The following is a 27,095-nucleotide window of genomic DNA, read 5'->3' as shown; positions in this document are numbered from 1 at the left end:
TAAATCCTGAAGTATCCCTTTAAGCGGTAATGTATACACTATATGAAAAAGCAACATATTTAATCGAGTGTAGGTGCAAAATTCTGTGGGCCTACTTTTTAGTTATTTGATCTGTATGATACGAAATGTGATCAATCTGTTTTGTTTTCCCCTCTTTTCCAGGAGTTTAAGTTCATGGGTCAGTGTCGTTCTCCCTCAGTATCTCCCAGCCGGCAGCCAGAGTCCACAGAGCTGCTGGAGCTTTCTCTGTTTGAGCAGTACCTGCAGGGAGGAAATCCTTTTGAGATGCAGATCGACAACAAGGAAGAGGAGACCGAGGATGTCCTGGCTTCTAATGGGGTATATAGTAGTTTCAGTACTATTTTAATTCATTCAAAACTTCACAATAACTTATAGGTTCTAAAAATATTGAAAATATCATTTAAATTACAGTAAATGCCAGCTGTATGGGGAAAAAATGTGTTTTATAATATAGCCTTATTTCAAAGACATTTTTCCCCGGTTTCACAGACGAGGCTTAAGCTAGTCCCAGACTAAAATGCATGATTAAGCTGTTTTCACTGAACGCAACTTGCACTGACATATCTTAATATAAATCAGTGTCATTGTCTTGTCTTAAGATGCACACCAGTAATATTTTTTTTCTAAGGGTTGTGTATAAAAGTTATTAAATGCCCTAATTGAGAGCCTAATCCTGGCTAAGTCTAAGCCCTGCCTGTGAAACTGGGCCTTTGTTTGTCTTAAAATTAAGACTACTCTTGATTTTAGCCTATTTAAGGCTCTTAAAGTAAAGCTTTAAAGTAGCCTATTTAAGGCTCTTACTTTAAGGCTCTTAAAGCAGCCTATTTTATCTTTCCAAAAAATAATTTAATTAATTTTTATTTATTGTAATTTGATATTTTCATCCAATATATTTATTTTTTTGTGGCTGAAATATCAGTGCATCTCCTATACCTGGATACATTCCACTAATTTCTAAACCATCTAAACTCTTGATGGCTTCAGAGTCCTTTCTATTGCAGTATTTTCTTATAGCATCCAACACATTTCAACAATATTTATGCTGTGCTGTTTGGCAACAGGCTTGAGCAAACAAGCATTTTTTGATGGTTTACAGTTACATCTATATTCTTGTTAGATGCTTGCCAAACTGATTACTGAAAGAGGAAAAAACAGTTGTAATCGAAATTATTCAACTCCCATTGCAAATTATGTTTATTGGTAAAATGTACAAACTTTCCGCTGTTTGCAATTAACAAATCATACAAAAGTAATTGAAATAGCTCAACACAACAAATGTTTCAAGTGTCTGAAACCTAGCCAGTTCAGATATTTCATGTGTTCTAGCTCAAGCACACCTGGTGCAACTAATGAAGCCCTTGATTGGTTGCATCGATTCTGCTTGAGACAACACCTGTTTTGCAGAAGTCATTAAAAGTTGCATTTTCAGTTGAATTTGGGGAAACCACGTGAAACATTTGCTTGTGTTGTTAATTGCAAACAGCTGAAAGTCTGTACATTTTGCCAATAAACCTTTGGCATTTGAAATGGGGCTTGAATATTTTCGATTATAACTGTAAATGGGAGTGAAAATTTGATGCGTAAATATTTTGTAATGATTAAGTGGCTCATTGTCCTTATAACTATTGACAAAGGCCATTACTTCTATGTGGAGAGAAAACTCATTATTAAAGCTCTCATGTGCTTGGCATCTCTGATGATGCTTCTGTAATGAAAACAAATGCTGTATGTTTATGACAGAGAGTGTGTGAGCCCTTGGTACAAGTGCTTTTACCCTGAGAGAGAACAAAGTGTTTTGCATATAAGCTCGTTTTGTTAGTAACTAGATACAATATCAGGCGTCTATCAACTTAACATTCAATCTGTATCCTTACGGACCGTAGGAGTTGTTTGAGGTTACATTTATCTATGTTGAATCTGCAGCACGGTTTTGACACGGGTACATTTACAACACTAAAGTCAAGCTCTGAACCTTAGAGAATTAAGGCTGAATCTTTGTGCTAGCTTTGTGATATGCTTCGTTTATTCCCTCCTTTTAAACATCAGTTATCTGCTATCCCTGATAAAAAGAAATAGCTGCTTAGACTAGTTTACAGTTATTAACTGGTTAAGGCTGGTCTCTTAGCCTGGATAAGCTGGTTTTCAGATGGTTTTGGTCAACAGACAGCTGGTCTTCCAACTGAAAAAAACTCTTAATATCCAAGATCAGCAAACCAGACCATCATAACCAGGCTGGGAGGCTATCTAAAACCATCTTAAAGTCTATATAATTAAACTTTATTATGAAAAAAGTTGCCTTATGCTCACCAACGCTGCATTTAAGATCTTAATCCTTCAGAAATTGTTACAATCAATGTTGTTATTATCAAAGTTGAGAACAGTTGTGCTGCTTAATATTTTTATGGAAACCTTGATACATTTTTTACAGAATTCTTTGATGAATAGAAAGTTCAAAAGTACTGCATTTATTTGAAATAGAAGTTTTTGTAACATTATAAATGTCTCAGGTTTTTTATTCTTATGACCCCAAAATGTTGAATGGTAAATGTATACGAATGTTCGGCTGTTATGATTTATGTTTTTTTCGTTCCATTTCCTCTCTCGGCAGTACGAGTCGGATGAGCTGGAAAAGAGTGTGTATCAGGACTACGACAGTGACAGCGATGTACCTGAGGAGCTGAAACAAGACTATGTAGATGAACAGACAGGAGACGCTCCAGTGAAGAGGTCAGTACTGAGTCATCAGCTCACGTCACACAGATCAGCTAACAATTGCCCACAGACTGGTATGTCAACATTCAGTTTAGAAATGCATGGTATGATTGCCGACGCTTGTTCATCAAGTATAAAAAGGCATGTTTTTATAAACTGTTGTGTTCAGGTCGCTCATGAATCGGTTCATTAACCCAAGGGAAGGTCAGGAGGCAGCAAACTTATCATTTGTGGACTTCATGTTCCCACTCAGGCAGCTGAGTTAGTTTAAATTCATGCAGTGTACAGTGAACACACAAGCTATCATTAGCTTCTTATCAGGGAGAAAGGCTTTAATTATTTTATGAAGAACAAGCCTTTTAAGTCCACAAGGCACCCGTTTAGAGCCATTCAGAGCTTTGAAGTTAAATAAAACGGTCTCAAGGAGATTTTTTAAATGGCTGCTTTAAGAATTGCACCATGTGGCCGTTTTGCCGACTACATGAGCATTTTTCCCCTGCATTTCCTAATTCCTCTAGGCTTGCTCTCCGTGTCTAAGTGTGATAGAAATATCATAAATCAAGAGAATGATTAGGAATGTGATTAAACTGTGAACCCTGATGAATATTTAAAGCCTGTTTGTTCCTCACGAAGATGACTGACAGTTCTCCCTGCAGTAAATCAGCTGACGCATTACATGTTGTGACACTTCATTGTTAGAGACTTCACATTTTGAGGGATCTAATGTTTTGCATATTTAAAATGACATAAGGTTTCTTAAATGTGATGATGTGACTCCCCCTCACAATCTGTGACCTTAATGCCTTTTCAGAATACATCTGGAATATTCCGGTACAGTACAAGTAAAGCTCAGTCAATTTGTGAAGAATTTGTGACATAATGTTAATTACCAAAGAAATAATTTTGTCTCGTTCTTTATTTTCTTTAAATAAAAAAAAAGAGAAAAAGGAGGTTATAGTGAGGTACTTACAATGGAAGTGAAGACGGGCTATTTTAAGAGTATTTAAAAGCAGAAATGTGTAGCTTATAATTTTATAAAAGCACTTACATTATTTTATTTTTTTAAACTTGTGTATTATTTGAACTGTAAAGCGGTTTCAATCAATATTTTTAGGGTATATGAAATTGCAATGCAGTTAATTTATGCCACAAGTCCTGTTAGTTGAGCATACTTTTTTCTGAACCCTGAATATCCAGTAGTGCAAATTAAAGAGGCCATATTAATACCTTTTACAAAGTCTTGATTTTGTTTTTGGGGTCTACTAGAATAGGTTTTCATGCATATTTGACATTGTTTTAGCTCCTCTCTTCCCAGTTTGTCAGTTAACGCTCTGTTTAGTTAAACAAACAAACAAATAATGTGCTCTGGTTGGTTGGTTAGGCCAGTGTGTTGTGATTGGTCAACCGCTTCCAGCGCAACTCAATCAGTTAATCTGTTCTGCAAAACCAAGGAGACTGACTTCGGTTAAATCTGAACCCAGTCTAATGAAGGAAGTGTGTGAATGAGACTCTTCAGTTTTGAAGCTCATTAAACTGTAATGCTCATCCTGGATCTGTGTGTCCCTGCTGTTCCCCCTTAATCAGCGTGTCCAGAGAGACACTTCGTAGCCGGAAGAGGTCCGACTACAATCTGAACCGAGCCAATGCCCCCATCCTTACCAACACCACCCTCAACGTGATTCGCCTGGTCGGTGAGTAATTGACCTTTGACTTTACACCCGTGCAAGACCGGTGGTACATGATGAAGTTGACCCTAAGCAAGGGACTGCAGTTTGCCCTCTAATTAACAGTCTAATAGCTGAATTACTATGAAAGAGGTGCGTACTTCGACTCAGTGTTCTGCTTCAGCTTCCGGTCATTAACTCCTTTCTGAGCATGTGTCTGCTCATCTCTTCAGGTTCATTTGAACGTGTGTTTGACGTGTTGAACGAGATAATGGCTAAGTGACCATTCATCTGTAAATGTTCAGTTTAGGCTAAACTAACAGAATCTAACTGCAAGAAGATGCTGTCATAAACCCATGGGTGTGAGTTTGTCTGTGGTGTTTTGATAAAAGCGCTAACGTCTTTTGCTACAGTCAGCAGGAATACTTCTTACATTTAGATGTTAAAATTGATCAAAGACCTTCTGGTAACATATTCACTTCTTTCTTTATCTACAGAACACAAAATACTTTTTTTAAATAAAAACTTGTTTTAAAGTCTATGGGGTCCAAAACAAGAGACCGTTTTCAAAATAGTTCTATTAAATATGACTTAAGAGCTTTGAATAGGACATTTGCCAAACAATTTTACTATTTGCATTCATATTTCCATTTTCTAAATCTTTGTGGTTTTATATTCAGTCTGTGAACCTTGTTTGTTTGCCTTGCTTATATAAATCACATTTTTCATGATTCATTTTGCTTTTATAGGGAAATACATGCAGATGATGAACATTCTGAAGCCCATTGCCTTTGATGTCATCCACTGTGTGTCTCAGCTCTTTGATTACTACCTGTATGCCGTCTACACCTTCTTTGGCCGTAATGACATGGTATGCATTTGAAAGCATTGCTGTTCTCCTTCATGTTCGGTGTTAATACTTAACAATATGAAATATTTATTATATACAATTGGATCCTTGCTGTGCTGTTCATTAGGAAAAGCCTACCGGTAAACTCATTGTTTTTCCCTCTAATGTCTGTGAGCCCTATGGGCACTGTTCTATAATTACTTCCTTTATCATGCGAGCAAGTGTTTAGGCTTAGAGTTTTCCTCAGGAAGCTGTACTCTGAACATCAAAGAAAGGTGTAAATGTCGGAACGAATTCGCAATCTTTTCAATGGTATGCAGCTGTTCACCATTCTTAAAGATTGTTTGTATATACTGTAGTATTTTAACTCTACTGTAACTTAACATTGCATACGTGCATACACAAACGGATAAATGTGCTTCATTGATCTTTTAGAGGGAGTATCGAGAGAAAATTGTTCCTGGAGAAGTTCATGTGTAATTTCATTGCAGATCTCTCTATCTAGGCTAGTGCTGTCACACTACTGTTCTCAAAGCTTTAATAAACAGCTTTAGGCTAAATTAATTGGCTATCAAAAAGCCCAATGAAAGCCCAGCCGTGCCAAATAAAATTAGATGGCAGCTCAATTATCTTCAATAAGCCACATCGAAAGAGTTTTCATTGCGTTCGCCACAACAGGAATATATCGCAATATAGTTTTCTTGCTCCCCAGGGCGCTCTGGTTATTTTCTGTGCACTGCCCCAAATGAACTTAGAATTTATGCCACCTAATCTGGCCAAAAGTTACTGGAATAATAAAACCTACCCTAGGTTGGGACCTGCTTTTGTTAGACCTTTGGGAAGTAAACAGGGTTTGAAATTAACTTTTTCATTCAGCCATTCAGAACTTCTACTAGCCAAAAAATAAAGAAAAAAATAAACCAGATTAACTACGTCACATCTTATATATACAGTAGTCAACTTTTGAAGTCGATCAAAACCTTTCATCAAAGTTATACATGAATTTTTAACAAAACCTATTCTTGTATTTCCCAATACCCATCCCATTCTAGGACAACTTTAATGAACTTTTTTGATCCACTACATTAATTTCTTATTCAAACAAAATCTGTTCCCTTCCTCTTTCATCCTCATCACCAAAAATGTATTTTAGTTGGACAGATCAATACAGTACAAAGAACATCAAAAACATATAGGATGTTGGAGTCTTCGCTATTTCTTCAATGCAAATGAACAAGCGCGCTGTTATTTGTTGCGTAGTGATGTGTTTGTTCAAGTAAGCCAGATATGCGCAGATTCTGCGCAATACTCTGTATTTAATATATAACGATGTCTCACGAGTTGAATCAAGCTAAATCGAAGCAGATTTGGCTTACACGAACTTCCCCAGTAAAGTAAGTTAATAAGTAACCCGCCAAATTGGCTAGTGATTTGATAGCGTTACCTTTCGATAGCATTCATTTCAAATCCTGGAAGTAAAGCAACTTTTCAATTATATTACCTGCTTCTCAACCGGGTCCGTGCCTCTACAACTGCAAACCAACAATGTGATTTTTTACTTCCTAGATCTCATCCACTATGAAATCCGCCATTCAAAAGTTTTAGGACTGCCTCCTCTATTTCATAGTGTCATGGGCTTTTTGAACACTATTGCAGGTGTAAATGAATTCCTGTGTGCAGAGAGAGTGCAATTGAAGGGGCATTGAACTGTGTGAGCTGGGAGAATCTGTTGAAGAAGGCAAGCTTATTAAACAGCAATGGAAGCCATAATAAAGCTATTGGTTTGGCAGTGGCAGCCCAAGGGAATCTGACTGAACCTGTTAAAGACAAGGGCCTCCTGCTGTTCTTGGACTTTCCTAAACTCTTCGGCAGCCTTGCAACCACACTGAGAGTCAAAGACAAAAATAAGTGAGAATTTCAGACCTCCACACCCCATCGTCTACCAACTTGTTTCACAGCTGCCCTTACTTGTCTAGCTCACTGTTTAGCACCTAAAACACCCTCAAAAAGATGGTTGTTCTAGGTAGACTTCAAGATGCCATGACCTTTTTCTCTGGGAAGAAGAAACTGAGCAGTTGGCTCCTTGGTGTGCCAATAATATTATTCATTTCCATTTTCATTCGTTTCATTATTGGTATCCTGACGTTATGAGAACTATTCCACAAGACTAAACTTATCTACAGTAGTAACCATCCCATCAGTTTAGGCTTTGATTGGCATAACCAATGACCTGCTGTTTTCTAGAGGGTGTCTATGTCCTTCAAAAACTGAGAAATAGTGTTTCTGTCATGGGATTTGACAGTAGTTCTGACATTTTTATTTCCATATTATCACAGAAGTATGCCATTTGCACTCTGTATGCTTTGCAAAAAATTGTTTGTTTGCTGTGCAGAGCCAGTGCTAAATCAAAAGTAAATGCGTTCATGCTGGGGGATTGAGGCCAGTGCCCTTGTACACTATAGAGCTGGAGAAAAGTCCTTGCACTCCATTTGGTTTCCACTTGTGGTTTAGCATCATAAGTGTTGTTTTCATTCCTAAACAAGATCATTCCATTTTGAAAAAAACGAAGGAAATGAGGGGGCCCTGAGTAGAATTGAACTTCTATATATATACATCAAGACAGGGCTCCTGATAAGTCTTCAAGAGCGATCTGGATTTCATTGATTTCTAAAAACCTGTCTTTGCTGATGTGCAAGTTTTCACCTTAGATTTTGACTTTGAAAGCCACTTACCACTGTTCATGGGAACTAATGCGAACAAGAGAGATTCAATTCACACTTGCCAAGGCAACACTTCCCCCCCCCCCCCCCCCCCATTCCCTCTTCCTGAATGACAGTGTGGTGTATAATCTTTGATATTTAAGTGCTGACCAACACATCTCATCTTTCTCTCTCTCTATCTTGTTCTGGTTTTCTCGGTCTCGTTCTGAGTGGACAGCAAGAGAAATAGCGTGAGAGGGGTTTCTGTCACTAATGGAAACTTTTCAAACTCTCAAATGAATAACAGTATCTTTCAGTATCAGAGGCAGCCGGTCTCGTATAAAAGCCTATGGAGACAAAAAAAGTAAATATCATTACTTATAAAAATATTTACAAAGCTGCTGGAATTGATATGCTCATTTGGATTCACTTTCACCCATGGCTAACTCCAAACACACAAGACATTCAATCTCATTTGGAGATGGAGATTATGTATTGCGCCATTTAATTTAGTAATGAACAACATTAGGATCTGAAAGGTCTGTACGCCATTGTGTTCTGCCAGAGTATCAGCTCTGCCATGCACATAATTTAAGATGCATTGGTCTTGGCATTCATTGCTCTTTGCCTCAAGTTAATAACTTAGCTTAAAGGCAATGAATGGAAAGAACGGGGAACGATATGCAAGTGGCTTATCTGAAAATGGATCACCTCCAGGATGATGAAGTGTCTGAGTATAGGGAAAGGCCTAAGTAGGTTTTATTAAGTGTTGCTGCTACAGTTAGTAATGGATGGGAAGATGCAACTGTCACGCTAACAGATGGGTCCTTTGGAAACTTTGCAAAAATGTTAAAGTCAGAAAAAGACTGCAGTTTTATTGTCCCCCCATTTGTTCACCATGTAAATGAAAGAGTTAATTTGCACAATGCCAGGCTGTACTTTTGCTGTGACCTGGCGGTTGTACAAATATGGTGGAAGTCAATGATTTTCTTAAAAGATTAAGTGTAATTTTTTTTTAACTTCGCAGCTTTTAACACTGCTTTAAATTCCTGGTAAATTCCATAAATGCACATATCTTTAGTTAATCTCCAAAAAGCAGGGTATTTTTTGGTGCTATTTCATTATTTACTTTGTGTCGATTTTGTTTTCCTTTTTGTTTCTCAATGCAAAGCACTACCAATCTGCATCTCTGCCTTCACAAAGCTCTCAACCCGGTGTGTCCAGACAGACAATCCCTGGTTATTGGGTAAGACTGCAGTGTGGAGCTTGTCGGCAGTAAATATGTCTGCCATTGTGTGCTGTGTTTTCACCCCCTTACTCATATTTTATATATTTCCTTAGTCAATTCACTGAAATGTCCTTTATTTTACTAGTATGGTTTGATGTAGATTAGTTTCCATGTTACTTTGTTTGCAAGATGTTTAGAGAACTTTTTGTAGCTCAAATGTATTGTATGTACTGTATATTGCAGTGTGTGTGTGTGTGTGTGTGTGTGTGTATTTACACTTGAGCAGTTTTTAAATAATTTACTTATAATATATATTATGAACTCAATTTAATGGGAGGTTTCTGTCAAATGTTTTTGTGTTGCTTGCAAATGCTGGTGAGACATTTATAATCATAGTCAGCTCGGTGTTCTCAAATAAAGATTTAACTATTGATTCTGCATCTTGAACTGGATTACACAAAAAGTGGTTTGAAAGGGATTTAAGGATTATACTTTTAATCCTTAAACCTTTTATGAAGTCATGTACAGTATTTTTCTTTTTTATATCTACTGTAAAGTCAGTGCTACTCTATTAAAAAGTTCTTACTGCCGTCTATTTAGAGATTTACTGCTTTGTTCCCATAGTAAAGTTGAACTGATGTTTGCCGTTCTGTCGTTAATGTCAGATCTATTGCATATTAAAGACATTTGTAAATACATTTCCAGTGAACGATCACAGGAGGATTTACCAGTCCCATTCATCCTTCCCTTTTAATGAAAAATTAAATTGCAATTAATGAACATAAGTCATGAACCACACTTAGGCCTGTGGGAGCTGTGTGTATTGAGTGGTTTCCTGGAGATGTGTGTGCATTCTGGGGCTTTAGGGATTTCAGTTTTGTTGAGTGTGTGTATTCCAGTGGTCTGATTGAAAAGCAAGGGAGTCTCTTTCTCACGGGTGTGTTCTGCTGTCTCTTATAGTATGAATCCTCTGGGCTGGGTTTGATCAGCAGCAGACTGAGGACTACGCTCAGCCGAATCCAGGAGAGCCTAATAGACGTGGTGAGTAAAACATGGCACTTTTAATGCACTCTTTTTGTTTTTTCCTCTTTCCGTCTCACTCCTGTGGTTCATCTCCTCTCTTGGCCTCTCTTATATAACCATTATGAATCCGAGTGGAAATGGTAGTGTGCATTTATCTGAGTTCCCTATAGCCTCTCATCAGGCCTATCATCTCTTGCCCTCTCCTACTTTCAACTATAGCAGCCACAGGTGAGTTAATCACCCTCAGTACACTTAGATGGCCCCGCACTCTTGTCATAGATGTCCTCTGGTTTCCATGGTTGCACCCATTAAGGCAGTCTGGGCCAAAGGCCTGATACCCACATTGCACTATATACCGCTATCTCCTGCTCAAATAGGAAGTTATTATATAGGATCCTTTTCCCAGATGCCTGAATGTCAAAGAGCAAGAAAAGGTAGGCTACTAGTTTGCATGAAATAACGAATTGTTTTTATCCAGTCAGACATGCAAGTTCTTGTGGTCAGTCTATGGCTGTGTGTCAAAGAATAAACCTAACCTACCTAGACAGCATTTCTAGTCATCATAAGAGCATTCCCAGTCTGAAATAGCATTTACTTTTGGCTGCATTTTGAGGCAGCTTTACGGGTATCTTTCTGTAGATAAGGCACTCCCATTTCTATTTTATGATTAGCTCAGCAAGAAATTTCTATTCAATTTAGCAAACAGAGCCAAAATAATTGTTTTTTAAAGTGGATAGTTGACATGCTATGTTGACAGCAGTGTCCTGCAGTTTGACATGCTGCAGTCTGGATGACATGCTATTTCTGACATTATTTTGTACATCATTCTTGTATAATTGTTTATATATACACATTAAACAGCAAAACTTCAATACTGATAATACTAGGAAATGTTACTTGAGCCCCAAATCAACATAATGAATGATTTCTGATGGATTATGTGACACTGAAGACTGGTGTAATGATGCTGATCAGCTTTTCCATCACAGGAATAAATTGTTTTTAAATTGCTGTCTGTATAGATAGCCTCCTTAAAAGAAAATAGACTGGACTTAAGGTCTGTAAAAACACTTGCGTATCCATCTGTTTATGCCTTATGTATAGTAGGTTCTTCTACGCCCATCCTCTAAGAACTGTTGTCATTTGTTTCACAAGCAGTGAATTAAGACTACAGTTCATTAGCTTGCGCCACTGACTAAGACACAACATGTGTTCCCATCATTTATTTGGTCATCAGTGGGAAGTTTCTGCATTTCTACTGTGTTCCCATGGGCTGTCAGGACATATCAGAGATCAGCTCCCAGACATTTGGCACCTCTTGGGTCACATATCAAGCGACGCCATCGCTTATCCCAATGGGCCTGGCATGGCCTCAGGTGTCTGTGATGGTGTCGAGAATTGATGGCCTGAAGAGTCATGAGAGCAATCGTTTTTTGGCTGGAGATACAGGCAGGTGTTTAAGATTATTCTAGGTTTATAACGATGATTTATTATGGCTACGCATTTCATATTCCCAAAAGCACTGCTTTAAAAATGTTCTGTTAACACATTGCAGTAAGGTCATATTGTTAAGTAGGGGATAATCCACAACTAGATGTGCATTAAACAAATTTTAACGGACACCGTGGAGGCAAGGAAACACCCGGCCTAAACTCAAATCGTTTAATGCACAGCTTGCCATGGATTATCCCGCTAAATACCATGGTCATTTGCCAGCATTGAGAAATCAAATCTGTTATTGATGTTTGCAGTGCAATATTTGACCAGAAGGGTAAAAAATGACAGTTATTTTCATCAGATATGGCTTGTTAGATGTAGCATTCTGCCCTTTTTAAATCAGAATAAAGTAGTGTGGTATGATTACATTTATTTGAATGAATGAATTATAGCATTTATTTGAATTAAATAACGTGAGAGTGAGAGAGATGCGTGTGTGAATTACCTGCGTCTGTGCAGCATCTTTATACTAATGAAGCTACGCGTTTCAAAAACAGCGATGTTTACCCCCTCATGGCTGAGGAATATAATGTAGTGCATCAGTAGTGAAGTTATTTTATTAATAATAGCCGTGGGGCAGTGTTGATAAGTTTCTGTGCTCCTGAAAGTTCTGCATATTAGTAATTTAAGATACTTACCCTTTAGGTGTTGACAAGGTACAAAGCTGTACATTTGAGGATACTTCACCAGTGAAAAGCAAAAGTTATCATTTTTTGCACTTTTTTTCTGGCAGTGTGCCTTAAAGGGATAGTTCACCCAAAAATGAAAATTTTGGCATACTTTACTCGCCCCCAATGTTGCTCCAAACCTGTATGACGACTTATATGAAGGACATTTTGAAGAATGTTTTAGCTGTTTTTGTCCATACAATAAAAGTCAGTGGGGTCCAAAATCTCCGTTTAATTTCATTGTATGGAAAAAAAATGGTTCTTCAAAGTTTCTTCTATTGTGTTCCACAGAAGAAAGTCATAAAAGTTTGGAACAACATGAGGGTGAGTAAATTATGACAGAATGATGATTTAAAAAAAAAAAACATGAACTATCCCTTTAAGGTCCAGTAGTTTTTCTTCTGGAAATATTTATTTGACTGAACGATCAGTAACTTCTATCCCTTATAGCCTTATTTTGTTCGTGTCATATTTCATTTCATGTCTCTTCTTAATAAGGTATCAGTGGTCCGTTCTTTGTTATGTAACTCTTGTCAGCAATCATAGGCGAAGCTGGAATATTGAATTCACAGATCATTTAGCACCCCAGATGGAGAAGATACCTTGCCAGCTTCTATATTACGTGAGACGCACATCTGACATAGGGAGCTGAGAACTTTGAGATTTATAGAAGTAAAGCACAGTAACACACTGTAGCAGACAGCGATTGAAGGGATTTCCCATGGGTACGTACACCTACTGTGGCCTGCTTTCCAGCGCAGATATCATTATATCACTCTGCAGAATTAAAAGCTCTCTAAACATTATCACCTCTTTTGCAAGACCAGACCTCCTGTGAGATCCAATCTCTGCTTTTCTTGGATAGTACGGGGAAAAAAAATGTCTAGAGGGAAAGCCGCTAGGCTCCGCCCCCACATGCACTGTGCTATTTTTGTACGGACTGATAAATATTTTATTACCTTAGATTCACCCTCTGCCTTGTAAAAGCTTAGCCTCTTTTTATGTAATTATAGACAGCTTGAGTTTTTTTTTTTACCATATGCAAATCATTATTATAAAGATTAGCAAGGTGTCTAAATTAGTCAAATCTAGGTCATCTTCGTCAATTATTGTAGAAAATAAAACTCATTGTTTAGGTAACAGCATCTTTGCTATTTTTGGCAAAGGTATGTTGTTTTTCGAGTGTACAACATACAGTATTCATGCCACGCACACGGACAAGGTGGACGAGACCTCATTTATGAACCCATTATTGCTGCTCTTTTATAATGGCTTTTGTTCTTTGGATCTTTTGTTCTTTTGGACTTCAGGTTCACACATCTGCCAGCATTCGATCTTTTCATTACATTGACAAGCTGGTCCTTGTGATGGTGGTACTCAGCTCTGTCTTTTTATCCCTTTTTTCTATCTGTCTATCTGTCTGTCTGTCTGTCTATCTATCTATCTATCTATCTATCTATCTATCTATCTATCTATCTATCTATCTATCTATCTATCTATCTATCTATCTATCTATCTATCTATCTATCTGTCTGTCTGTCTGTCTGTCTGTTCTATCACTCTATCTATCGTTCTATCTATCTGTCTGTCTGTCTGTCTGTTCTATCACTCTATCTATCGTTCTGTCTGTCTGTCTGTTCTATCACTCTATCTTTTGTTCTATCTATCATTCTATCGTTCTATCAATTGTCTGTCTGTTCTATCACTATCTATCGTTCTATCTATCTGTCTGTCTGTCTGTTCTATCACTCTATCTATCATTCTATCGTTCTATCAATTGTCTGTCTGTTCTATCCACTGTATCTATCGTTCTGTCTGTCTGTCTGTCTGTCTGTCTGTCTGTTCTATCACTATCTATCTATCATTCTATCGTTCTATTAATTGTATGTCTGTTCTATCACTCTATCGTTCTATCTGTCTGTCTGTCTGTCTGTTCTATCTATCTATCATTCTATCGTTCTATCAATTGTCTGTCTGTCTGTCTGTTCTATCACTCTATCTATCGTTCTATCTATCATTCTATCAATTGTCTGTCTGTCTGTCTGTCTGGTCTACATGCTAACAGGTTCTTCTCTTCAGAATCATGGGTTTTTACTTCAGGAGGGCCTGAGACAAAGAGTGTGTATTTACCTGTCTTTGTTTGAACATAGATGTGTGTGTGTGTGTGTGTGTGTGTGTGTGTGTGAGTGGGTAGTGATGTGTCCACTGGGCAGTGCTGAAGGCTTCTGTTTCAGATCTGATAGTGAATTCTCCCTCGAGCCAGTTTTGTGATTATCTTTCTCCAGTGATTCCATCCAGTCCCTCAGTCCTCTGTTCTTCCAAGCTCTCTGTAAACAGTTTTTTCATTTTTTTTTTATTACCACACATAAATACTTATGTTTGTGGCCGGTTCATTGGACGGTTACATAAACCGCTTAGACCAGTTAGTCATCTAATCCTCACTTTTTAACGTCATTATCTAAAAAGATAGATTGGTTTGATTTTAACTGAAAGAGTAAGACTGACTTACCTCTTATCAAACTGCTAGTTGGTCAAGCTAGTTCTTAAGACACAGGATGAATCCGAAATCGCTGAAATCCTAAACCCTCATTCCCTATTCCCTATGGTAGTCCACTAATACTGTTCACTTGAAGGAGTGAATGTAAAGGAGTGAGAAAACTCGGACAGCCATTGGGTTTACATCGGTTGCACACTCGTTAGTGCAGTGCAATGGGATTGAATAAGTGCACTCAATAACGTCCACTATGGTTTCGGACACCACTACAAACTGCTATAAATAATGCCCTCTTTGAGGGTTTAGGGGGAGAGTTCGGATTCAGCCACAGTCTTAACATAGTGGCTAATTTTATACAACTGGCTCCAGGTGTGTGAGTTACCGCACATATCCTTTTGTGCTTCAGTGTTGGTAACTTCTTTTCTTTTCAGCAACATTGTATGTAGCATGGAACAAAGGTTTTATTTGAATCCTTGCCATCAATTTATTTATTTTTTTGCTTACTTGGACTCCAGCCATAGACCTTCCTACAAGGATCAATTTCAGCTGTCTTAGAATGCATGCAGACAAGACGCTGCAGAAAACCCTTTTTCTTCTTGTCTTTAGAAAATAGATTAGAAAAATTACAAAACAAGAACTGTTCTGATAAAATGTTTGCGTTGTGGCATCAGTCCTGATCTGGTTCATTTTGAAATCAGATAAAAATTTGCTCTTCTTTATGGCGTTGAGGCGCATTCCTTCTCTGGTCTCAGAGGTTTTGGCAGTCTGTCGTCTGCCATGGCTCTGTTTCATTCAACAGCTTGGCGGTTAACCTTAAGCCTGTGGTTGGATTGTGAGAGCTGGCACACAGTGACTTGGCTCATGTAACAGACTGGCATGATGGCTGCTCAGGATGAGCCCGTAGAAAGTACATCAGCTTGTGCACTAAATTGACAGATGCCGCCTTTCCATTACCCTTCAAATTGCGTAAATTGAAATTGCGAATTGAAAATACGCCCAATGGAAACAAGTCAATTTCGCAAAAACTCCCATTTATTGCAAAAAAGTTGTTACGCTCGCATGAGGTGATTTTTCAGGCAATTCGAAAAAGAAATATTTCACAAAACTGCAATGGAAACAGTTTTTGCGCATTTACAGGTCACCTGACGTAGATGACGCGGTTTGTTTGGACAGAATACGAGACAAAGTTTTTTATTAAATTCATAAAAGACAGAAGAATCACAGGAATACTGGATTCTAAACCTCAAATAAATGCCACAATCAAGACCTCGAAGCAGAAATGAGGGAGAAACACCTCATTATGTGCCGCTCTCAAGTATAGGCTAAGGGTCTTTCCTTGCCATTAATGATTGGATAACACACATACATCTCCTTTGATTAATAAAAATGGCCAGTGCGGTGGCTAAGATACATAAACCTACCAATGTCCATTGCTATGATTTTTGGAACGACTTATCGCGAGAGGAAAAAATGAAGTTTTAGTCGCATAATATCGGTTAATGGAAACGCCGTCATTTCACAATAGTTTTTTGTCGACATTTAGAAAAAATCGCAAGAATTTTGCGCAAATCTGTATTGGAAACGCGTCTAGTGAATTGCCTGTGACTTTTCCTCAATTGAAATGCGATGATTTCAATTTATCTTTGCTATTTCAAAGAAGCACCTTTATGAGCTCCAGAGGCTGTTTATTTGATTTCCCTCTTCCCAATGAAGCAACAGAGATGTCCTTTTCTTTGAGATCCCATCCTGTACATTCAATTAATACTTAAGAAATGGACATTTAAGAGATTCTAACGCAGGGACAAGCAGAGCTGCGGACTGGCACAACACATGCAAATGAGGTCTCTAATTCTGTTTGACACCCGTCTAATGAGAAACGAATTTGGAAAATTAGGAGAGGAAGAAAAATGAGCAAAGAAATACATTAGACAGTAATTGCCAACTGACATTTCTGCCCTGTTTCTCACAGAAACCCTTGAGAGTGAAGAATCAAGTAATATTGGAGCCATTGCACTGTAAACATACTTGCAAGAAGAACAACCCATTATGAACGGGGTATCTTGGGAACACCATCTGTTTAATTTGACTTTACAGAGCCAAGACGTTTTTCAATACCAAACACGTATGCATGTGTATAATGACTAGAAAGATTGTTTAAAAATAAGTGGCATAATCATAGATACTTGGGTGCATAGATTTAGGTTTATTCTTAGAATATAATGCATTCCCTAACATGTTTCTCTCAGTGTCAAGGTGGATGTTTTGTAACCTCATTATAAGAAATTAATCCGTCATCATTATTTAAAAGCCCCAATGGGTCGCTCTTGTAGCATATCAGCTTCGACAATACAGGCAAGTTTCAACAATAGCAGTCATATGTCAATAGGTTGCGCTTCCAGCTGATCCTTGTGCGAAGTACACTATCTTTTTACAGATACCATTATGATGCTAGACCTCGAAGCCAGGAGGATTAAGAACAATTTTGTGGGTATAAAGCCTTGAATGCCATCATAGCCACAGAAAATTGTACAAAGCCAAGGCTTTGAGGATGTACCGCAGAAGTATGTAGTACGGTGTTGGCAACATCCAAGACATGCTCTTGTTTTGTTGAGACAGCTTTGTAGTAGTAGTGTCATGGAAAGTAGCGATTTGTCTCACTGTATTTGTCATTCTCAGTTATTTCTAAAGTAAGCACAGTGTCTCACTGAAAGGGCAAAGGACAGAAATGTTATCAGCTCCAGAAAATGAGAATGTCACAGAACCAATATTTCCAGACATTTCTTCAATTTTGAAGCTAGAGTAATTGCATACCAGTAGAGCCATGTTTGCTAAAGATGTGACAAATACCCAAAGCTACTATTTTAAGAGCTTTTATATTTAGCTGTAATTTGTGAGCTGTTAGCCTGGAAATGTTCTTCTATAAGCATTGGTTTATCCACTCCAGTGAGTTTATTTAGAAGAGTAATGGTAACATTATAAAGTTTGTTTGTGGCACAGATGTCTGCCTAATTTTATGAAGTGGTGTGACTGTGACTACAGATATTTACAACGACCCAACCCTGCATTTTGAATTTATGAACAATAATGATCTAAACTGTTTTTCACACTTCGTTAACATTTAAGTAAGGCAGTCATTATCACAAAATAAACCCTTAGAGGGTGATCGGGGCGAAAAGTGCCTACTTACAAAATAAGAAAATAAATGAACATTCAATATTCATTTAAGGTGAAATTATCTTGTGACAAGGATGAGACCACAGAATTAATACGTTTTCTAATAATGGATGCGAAAACCATCACATTTGAGAAAAAGATCCCCCTTGTGAGGGCTCATTCCTAAAATATAATGTAATATAATAAATAAATAAATATAAAAATAAATATAAAGTTGCTACATAGCTTTATATTTTGTATTTTTCATGCACAGACATATGTATGGGTTATGATAAACAGTAAACATTATAAGGACAATATGTTGTTTGCAAATTAAATGATTAGCTTTTATTTGTTGTGCTAAAGCCAAAATAAGTGGTATATTTTGTTAAAAAAAAAAGTGATATGTTTGATACTCAATTTAAGAAAAAAAGATTAATTAATTAATTTTACAAAAGCTTGCACATATTTTCAGTAAAAAATACTGATTGAAATATATATTTTTCCCTATCAAATTATATGTGGACAGTCTAGTGGTATACACAAATATTTTACCACAAAATGCTGTGACTGACCAATCAGATACAAGTATTCCAGAGAGTCATGTAATAAGGATTATTGATCATCATATGATGCATCTTGATGTTTGTGAATGCATAATATGTAACTTTTTACGTCTCATGTTTGTGTTTTAAAAAGAGAAAAATCTCTCACATTTTATCTCATATTTATTAAGATAGTCACATGACCATCTCAATAAATATTGGATTTCCTGGACGTTAAAGGTAGGGTAGGTAATCATTTTTCTAAAAAAAAAACATTCCAAATTTGTTTAAACTGTCTTTATATACCAATACATAATTAAAATGTAAGTACTCTGAAAAAGAAAATATAAAAATCGAGTGACTGTAGACCTTTTAATCTGCAATAAACACAGCTCATTATTTCCATTCACTCCACCCCCTCCCTTCTGAGCTCCTTCCAAAGCCACGCCCCCAAAACACATGAACGCGCGACGCCAAACGCTCAGGCTGGAACAAGACGCATTTATTACCTGAGACGAGTGGAGAGGAAGGAGCGCAGTACATACAGTGACATCATGTCAGAATCACATGTAATAAAATACCTAACTTTATCACTATGAATATAAACAAATAAGATTTCTTTTAGTACTCACTATCAAGCTAGCATATCGATAATGGTAAAGTTTCATTCGGTAACGAGCTATATTTATAAGGCAAAACTAAAAACAGGTTGCATTGATACACGTTTTTCCATTACCATCAGTTACACTGTGATGAAGATGAATTTTCGTGTAAGATTCATAACATATACGGTGTTTTGCATGTAAGAGTTTCCATGATGAAAACATTGTTGACTCTAATGAAGACTAACGTACACTCCGAGTCCGGAGACAAGTACCGCATCGTCGGCTCGAGGACAGGTCAGGTCGAGGGCGAAGCAGAGGAGGTCGTTCAAGAGCGCGGGCAGGGTCCGAGGAAGTAGTTTTTGCCTTGTTTGCCTTCGCTGACTGCATATGCAGGTTCTTTGAGCTGAATATTTCCGGGAACGGTGACATGTGATGAGTGCACGCCGGGCAGCGCGCGCAGTGGGGCTCGGGGCGGGCACGAGACATGAAGGCATCTGATTGGTTCTTTACATTCGCACCGAATGGCAGTGATTGGTCAGAGTTTTTACTGTCCTGCAGCTGCTACAGAGGTCTGATTTTTTTCATTCCTTTTTCTAAACACATAATGTATTGACTACTATCAGGATGGAAGGACCATTTCACCCAGTATAAAAAAAAGTGTTTCTGAACAGGATTACCTACCCTACCTTTAATGTACTGGATATATCCTTTCAGTTTTGTTTATTTATTTGTCTGTACTATTGGTGAGATGAAATTCAGGCACACCTACAGACCCCTTGTGAAATGTCTAATACAAAGACGGGGCTCTGTTTGTGTCTACAATTAGCCTACCGTTTTTCCCCAAACAAGGCATCTGAGATTGACTAAATCAGACCGCTTGGTCTAGTTTATGGGTTTCGAGTACCACCTGTTTGGATCGGACTTTAGTTAATCAAGCAAATAACAGCCATTTGGGCTTCGCGATAAACTAAAGTGACAGCCAGACACAGGGATGGGACCTACTGGCTGAGCTCTCTGTTCTCTCTGTTACCAGTCGAGAGTAGGGCACACACACAAAGACAGGGAGTTAATTGGTGTGAAAATGCTCCGGCGTACACCCACACAGGCATGAGGGGAGGACATGGGATGGTAGCTCAACAGCGATGGACTTAATGAAGAGTATAGAAGGGGGTCAGCTGGGGCTAAAGGAAGCATAGCACTCTGTGTGAGAAACAGTTGGAGAGATATCGGATGGGGCTGTTAGCGGGTGAAACGGGGGAGGGAGGTTTAAAGAAATTGCTTGAAGGAAGTCTGGCAGATTTCGTCTGATTTTGCCTTGGAAAAGGCTGTAATTAGCAGACCGATTCAGGGTACTTTAACAGTGGCTGGATAAGGGTTGGACATGCAGTTTGAGTACCAGATTTGGCTTGGTAAGCTGTTAAAGTGATTTGTAAAAGTAAGAGGTTAACTAGTAGGAGTTCCTTCCAATGAATTTCTTCAACTATGGGCACTTGTGGCCTTTTAAAAAAAAACACTTTTCACACTTTTATTAGTTTATAAAATGTGTCTTTTAATATAGCACAACAGTGAACACGCATACTATATGAATCACTGGAGAATTCTGTCATTTGTGGTATTCTTTTTCTGTATTTCCGCCACACTTCAAATTATGTTTTTTTTTTTTTTTTATTGCATGACAATGATAGTGGTCTCTTTCCTTCTGGTAAGGCAAATTCCACAGCTAGCATTTTATTTATCCCAAATACAAATAAATAATATTTTATAATTTTAATATATTTATATGTATAACTTTCATAATTTTAACTATGACATTATTCATGTTTTATAATACATTTTAAGATTGAAGATTCATTTTAAGATTGAGTCTTAGGGCCCTATCTTGCACCCAGCGCAACTGACTTTGTACACCGACGCATGTATCATTCCTATTTTGCACCCAACGCACAGCAGACTTTTCCCTCCACAGACGCACGTCTGTAAATTAGGGAATGAACTTGTGCTCCCGGGGGCGGTTCAGCGAAGAGAGGAGGCGTGTTCCGGCACAAACGTTCCCTGGTGCTATTTTGCAGTTTCAGAAACAATTCCGCCACAGACCAGAAAAAACCTAGTCTAAAGTCAGTGGCGCTTTCAGATGCTATTTTGAGGGCGCATGCTTGGCCATAATGTACTGTGTGCACAACACGCATACACTTTGCTTCTCTACTCTACACAGACATTTTTGCAAACCATACATAATTACAAGGAAAAATATTCCACACGAGGGAAATCATTGTGGTGCCCATGAAGATGTGAAAAAATAGGCATAAATCTAGCTTACACATTTACCCAAATTATTATACGCCTGTTTAACCGAAGCTTTTTTGGGTGGGTTTCTCCCATCCCCATACAATGTCACTCTTCTGTCTTTTACGGCCCTGACGAGAACGTCGGTCTCCTCGGCTGTGAACCGCTCCTGGAGAGCGCCTGGCAAATCCGCCGTTATAATCCGCCATGGAACAAGCGCGCCTGCTTTTAAAGGGAACATGAGATGACACTCTGATTGGTTTATTTCACGTTACGCCCAAACCACACCTATGAGTAATGTTAGCAACTTCAGACCAACCCATTTTAGATTTGCGTCGGGCGCAAGAGTAATTTATCCCGCTATAATAGCGAGATCTGCCCACAAAGTTACTTGCGTTTCGCATTTGATACTTGCGTTTCAGATCGTCAAAATAGGGCCCTTAAAGTTATCCTGCTATAGATACTATACATACTGTACTGTGAACGCCATTTAAAAATGTAGCACAATAATTGATGAAGATATGGGAAAAAGTTTCCATAACAAAAAGAAAAAAAGTTGCTTCTGGGAATTTTCTGAAGCTGAAGAAACGCTCAACTTAATAACATTCAACGTAATAATGCGCCAGTGAACATAACACGATCACATTATTTTTCTTTATTTTTTGATCCCATTGCAGTTACACTTCATGAAAACAAAATTTGGTGTATAAAAACAAATATTGTGAGCCCTTTCTGTTGTGCTCCGTTTGATTGACATGTATGCACATGTTCCATGAAGCATTTGAAGTTTATCCAGAACAGTGACCTTAATTTGCTTGTTTGCTGTTAGGACGCTCTGCTATGTTATTGAAATGCAGATACTATTGGATCATAACAGTGCAAAGACAGTGAATGTTTTTATTTACATAGAAATGTGTTTTGCGCTCATTTAAAGTGACTGACTGAGACGGAGTTTCTCTGCACAGTGCAAAAAACAGTTTTACAGTTTGTGGCTTCATTGATACATTGTTGCCCTAAAAAGCATAAATCATCAAAGGGATAATATTTAGTTTGCAGCTTCCTGTACTTTCCCAAAAGTCCAGTTTAGATACTGTACCTTATAGGCATAAAAGCATATGGAAATATGATCAAATGGGCTCGTGTCAAGAGATTTCATTTGTTTTGGTTCCCATTAATTAACTGTCTATTCCCTCGTTGGGTTTGTCAATCAATAATTTAAATATGTTAACGTCAGAACCCCAGACGTTTTGAGCTTTTGCATAATGCTTGATTGAATATGTATTTTGTGTGTTCGTTTTGTTAAAGCACTCGATGAAGTGTGCATCAATTAAATATGCTGTGAGTTATTATGAGTGTGCTTGGGTCAGCAGTTGGCTCTCGGTTGATCACCAATGAATGATTGCGCATAACCATTTTAAATGCTGGGGATTGTAATTAGATGCGCATTATCTACTCTCTTTTGTTAATAAGCTGCTCTGTGTTTTATCAACAGTGTAACTCAACAGTGTTTATTAACAGCAACACCGAAATATCGCCTTGTCTTTCAGGATCGCATTTTATAAAAATGTGCCTTGTTCTTTCTTTTTGATAGTTATTTTGTGCATTAAGAGAGCGATTCATTACATTTGAGGCCACTCATATTCAGCTGTGAGGGCTTTGTAATTAAATTCTGCTATGTTCACAATGAAATGGATTTTTCCTTACCATTCCCACTCTTGGTCTTTTGTTCCCTAGAAGCAGATTAGATTTAAGCATTCCGAGGCTGTGGCGAATGCTAGGCCGTTGCTTGGGTATTTCAGCTGCGTGTTATCAGATTCCATTTCTCTCTTTCTCTCTCTCTTTTCTTTTCATTTTTAATAAAGCCCAAGCCCGAACTCTGGGTGTAGCACTGCTTTAGCCTTCAGTTTATTTGCAGTGAATCAAAATTCACAGAAAAGAGTCACCGTTTCGAGATGAGATATTGACTTTTTTGGGGGGCTTTGGAACCTTTTCCCTTCATATTTTAGATGGTAGCTTTAGCGCCCGATAAGAGGACAATTATGAAGCCTGGCGCATTGTATCGCATTCAGATTGATGGAGCGATAAATCATGGTAGGATTCGCCTCCTGGTCCAGTTTACAAAGATTACGCTCTCCACCAGCTGTTAACCACTGGCGCTTTTTGCACCGGGTTGCTAAAGAAGCTTGATTTCCATTGAGGTCCTTTAACGTTTAATTCATTTGACAGATTGTTTGAAGCAATGTTCAAGGTTAAAAACAGCCTTTATCGACAGCATCTGTGATAAGCGGTCAGTTACAACAGAAAAGAATTAAACAATTTTAAGCATTTTCTGAAGGTATTAAAATGGCAAAATGTGCATGTTTTTGTATAGCCATGAAAAAGTTTTTGCCCCATATTTTCTTGCATTGCTCACTGAATGGTTTCACCATGGCCACTTTAAAGCTTTTAAATGTTCAGAATAAGAGAATTCCAAAATTTTTAATATGACTCTTGGAAGGTTTACAAACTTATTACACCTGCATGCAAAGTTGCCTGACTTTGCATTGTCTTTGCTGTTGTGCCTTTGGTCTTTTGGCAGACAAATGTAGATGCCACAGATGGAGAACGGGATTCCTTTTATGTCTGTTTTCCAGGTTATGATTTAAAGGTGAGGCTAAAATGACTATAGGTGTATATAGGGAAAGTACGGCTGTCGTTGTTTCTATAAACTGCAGCTTTTTTTAAAAAGACAAGTTCACAGAAAAGTGCCGTACACTTTCTGTCTTACAGATTATTCATGTTACCAACATGAGGCTAAGACTTGGTTTCTTTTATTGTACAGTATAATTAATGTTATTTCACCAATTGTATTTTATGCTTCAGCTTTAACGTGTAGTTTTTGTGATATCTTCTTTAGCTTAGTGTCCTTTATAACTGTGATTTGCATGAAATACTTGTTTTCAGAGTTAATGCTCTGACTGAAAGCAGAAGGGATTTTAAATGGGATGCTAAGCCAGCAAAGTCTACAAAATTATATTCATATGCAGATAATGAGCATTTGTATGCAGGCTCATCTGGCAATTTTATTTCCTGTTTTGTAGTAACGTAATTTTAAGCCATATACCTTTGCGGATCCTTGCAGTTAGTCATGCATAGCTCTTCCGAAAGTAAGAAAACTTTGTGTGCTATAATGTTAACTTCCCCAAGGCAGATATTCTGCAGAACCAAAAAAAAACTGTGAACTGTGAAATTTCATATCAGGATCAGTTTAATAGGATGAACATGAAGTTTAAACGTTTTTAAACACCTTTTTCAGTTGTTCTAACGTTGTTTTTGCTATGATGTGCACATTACCAAAGCTAGTGCTGTTTTATTTTGGCCCAGACTTTCAAAATCAGTTGAAGGTTGATATGTAACTTTATTTTATTTTTATTTTTATATATATATATATATATAATGAGCGAGTACATCATGAACCATCTTCCAAACAGTGTTTTTGTCTTATCCGAGTCAATATACGGTACACCCATCTTAAGTATATTCAGACTATTTTAGACCATGTGGGAGATTTCCCCCGAATTTAGTCTATATCTCGTAATTCTGACTTTATAACACGCAATTGCGAGTTTTAAATCAGAATTGTGAGATATAAAGTCGCTATTTTCGCTAAAGTCACTAAAAGTCAGTATTTTTACCTCGGAATTAGACTTTATAACTCGCAATTGCAAGATTTAAACTTACAATGGCAAGAAAAAAAGTCTGAATTGTGAGATAAAAAGTCAGAATTGTGAGATAAAAAGTCAGAATTGTGAGATAAAAAGTCGCAATTATCTTTTAAATTGTTTTATTCAGTGGCGGAAACGAGCTTCTATAAGAAAGACATTTATTCAGCAAGGATGCATTCAATTAACGAAAAGTGACACTAAAGACATTTATTATATTAACATTATATTTTACATAGATGCTGTTCTTTTGAACTTTCTATTTATAGAATCCTGAACAAATATATCAGTCTTCACTAAAATATTAAGTCTGTTTTCAAAATGTATAGTAATTAGAAGGATCATGTGACACTGAAGATGCTGAAAATTATTATTCATATAGAAAACGGTCTTTTTAAATTGTAACCCATCATATTTTGTCTAGAGCACACCAGTGTCACCATCAGATCTTACCTGCAGAATCTTAATGTAACTAACAATGAATGTTCTGCCCTCATAGTCACTTTTTATTTGTACACATTTGTCAATTAGGGATTTTTTTTTTTTTTTCTATTAGCTTTCTCACAGAGCTGTTTATCCTATGGGTCATTATCAGCACAACACCTCTGATGTGCAATGAATTTAATGGCTGAAATAGTATTTTTAAGCATATTTGTAATTTCAGTTTGTATCTTCAGAGAACTTATGGCAGTGGAACTCAAAGGGAATTTATTCATCTTTAATCTCAAATGTATGCGTGGTATTAAGCCCAGTAATCCCATTATCCTCTCATGTTTATTCTAACAGGAACAGAATGTTAATCGTAACCTCATTACACTTGATCTCAATGGATAGCGTTAACCTCAGATACCATTCAGCAATAGTTTGATGCATTTTTTTTTTTTTTTGGCTGCTGTTTACTTAATACATATTCAGAATGCCCTGAAAGCTTGACTGCATTTGCATATATCCAGTGCGATTTACAAGGGAGGAGTAGTACAACAACTGTCTTGCTATACAATCTGTTCTCATTTGGATTGCGATCCAAGACTCTGACTTGGCTTTTTACGCCATTGGCTGTGTAGCTTTGGCTGAATGCTTGAGGTCATTGTCTTGCTAAAAAACGAATCTTCTCCCAAGTCGCAGGTGTCTTTCAGACTCTATCAGGTGTTCCTGTGGGATTTCCTCCAGGTCTTTCCTGTATTTTGCATTCATTTTATCTCCTACTAGGACTGAATGGTATGACGGGTTATACGGCTGCAACAGCATAATCTGTCAGCCAGTATCTTTTATACCTCAGTGCATAGATAAACCTAGTTTCAGCAGGCAGGGCAGCTTTAAATGATTTGCACGTGAGAGTGATAAAGCAGCATGGAGGAATATCAATAAGCCGAGTGGGTTGTGAAAATTAAAAGGTGCAACCTTTATCATGTAAACACTGTTTGCATTTCCAAGTAGGCAGTTTGAATCAATCTAAAGTCCTTTTATAGTGTTTTTATTTCACCATTTTTTTCTGGTCCTTTTATTGTTTATTACTAGACTGTTCAATGTGAAGCAGCTGTTTTTGCACTTATGCCAGAGTTAACATTTGTTATGAATAATCTTATCTTTTGGTCTGCGGCCATCAGGTTTTAAATCAAAAGAGAAAGTAGTTCAATTAGATCTTTCATTTATAAATGATGTAATTCAGTATATTATTCAAAAATACAAATTACTACACTGTTATTCAACACGCAAAAACGATATTGCTTATATTTTGGTCATAACCTCAACCAAATGTATCTTCATAAATCGCCCAGGTCCTGCCACAGGGAAACATCCTGACATCACAGTGCCAATGGCATGTTCCTGACGTGTTTGGCTTACACCACACATCATTTAGTCTGATTTCCTGAAAGATAAATCTCTGCCTTCCAGCTGGCTTCAGAGTCTCTCGCGTGCCTTCATAAAAGAACACACTTAAGGAAATGGTG

General features: G+C 37.5%; 1 protein-coding gene across 2 annotated transcripts in view; it reads left to right on the top strand.

The window, feature by feature from the left end:
* vps50 (VPS50 subunit of EARP/GARPII complex) overlaps nt 1-27,095 on the top strand; it is a 144,016-nt gene that overhangs the window by 78,934 nt on the left and 37,987 nt on the right. Inside the window, exons 18-23 of one of the 2 annotated variants that reach the window (XM_082187046.1) lie at nt 163-339; nt 2,630-2,748; nt 4,318-4,424; nt 5,147-5,268; nt 9,118-9,192; nt 10,135-10,215. In XM_082187046.1, the coding sequence (XP_082043172.1) occupies nt 163-339; nt 2,630-2,748; nt 4,318-4,424; nt 5,147-5,268; nt 9,118-9,192; nt 10,135-10,215 (681 nt within the window). The remainder of the gene's footprint in view (nt 1-162; nt 340-2,629; nt 2,749-4,317; nt 4,425-5,146; nt 5,269-9,117; nt 9,193-10,134; nt 10,216-27,095) is intronic. The other variant, XM_082187047.1, reaches the window with a different exon arrangement.

The sequence above is a fragment of the Leuciscus leuciscus genome, assembly GCF_965113295.1.
Source record: "Leuciscus leuciscus genome assembly, chromosome: 12".
Classification (NCBI taxonomy): domain Eukaryota; kingdom Metazoa; phylum Chordata; class Actinopteri; order Cypriniformes; family Leuciscidae; genus Leuciscus; species Leuciscus leuciscus.
Note: the sequence above shows the minus strand (reverse complement) of the source record. Positions and strands in the feature narration are given on the sequence as shown.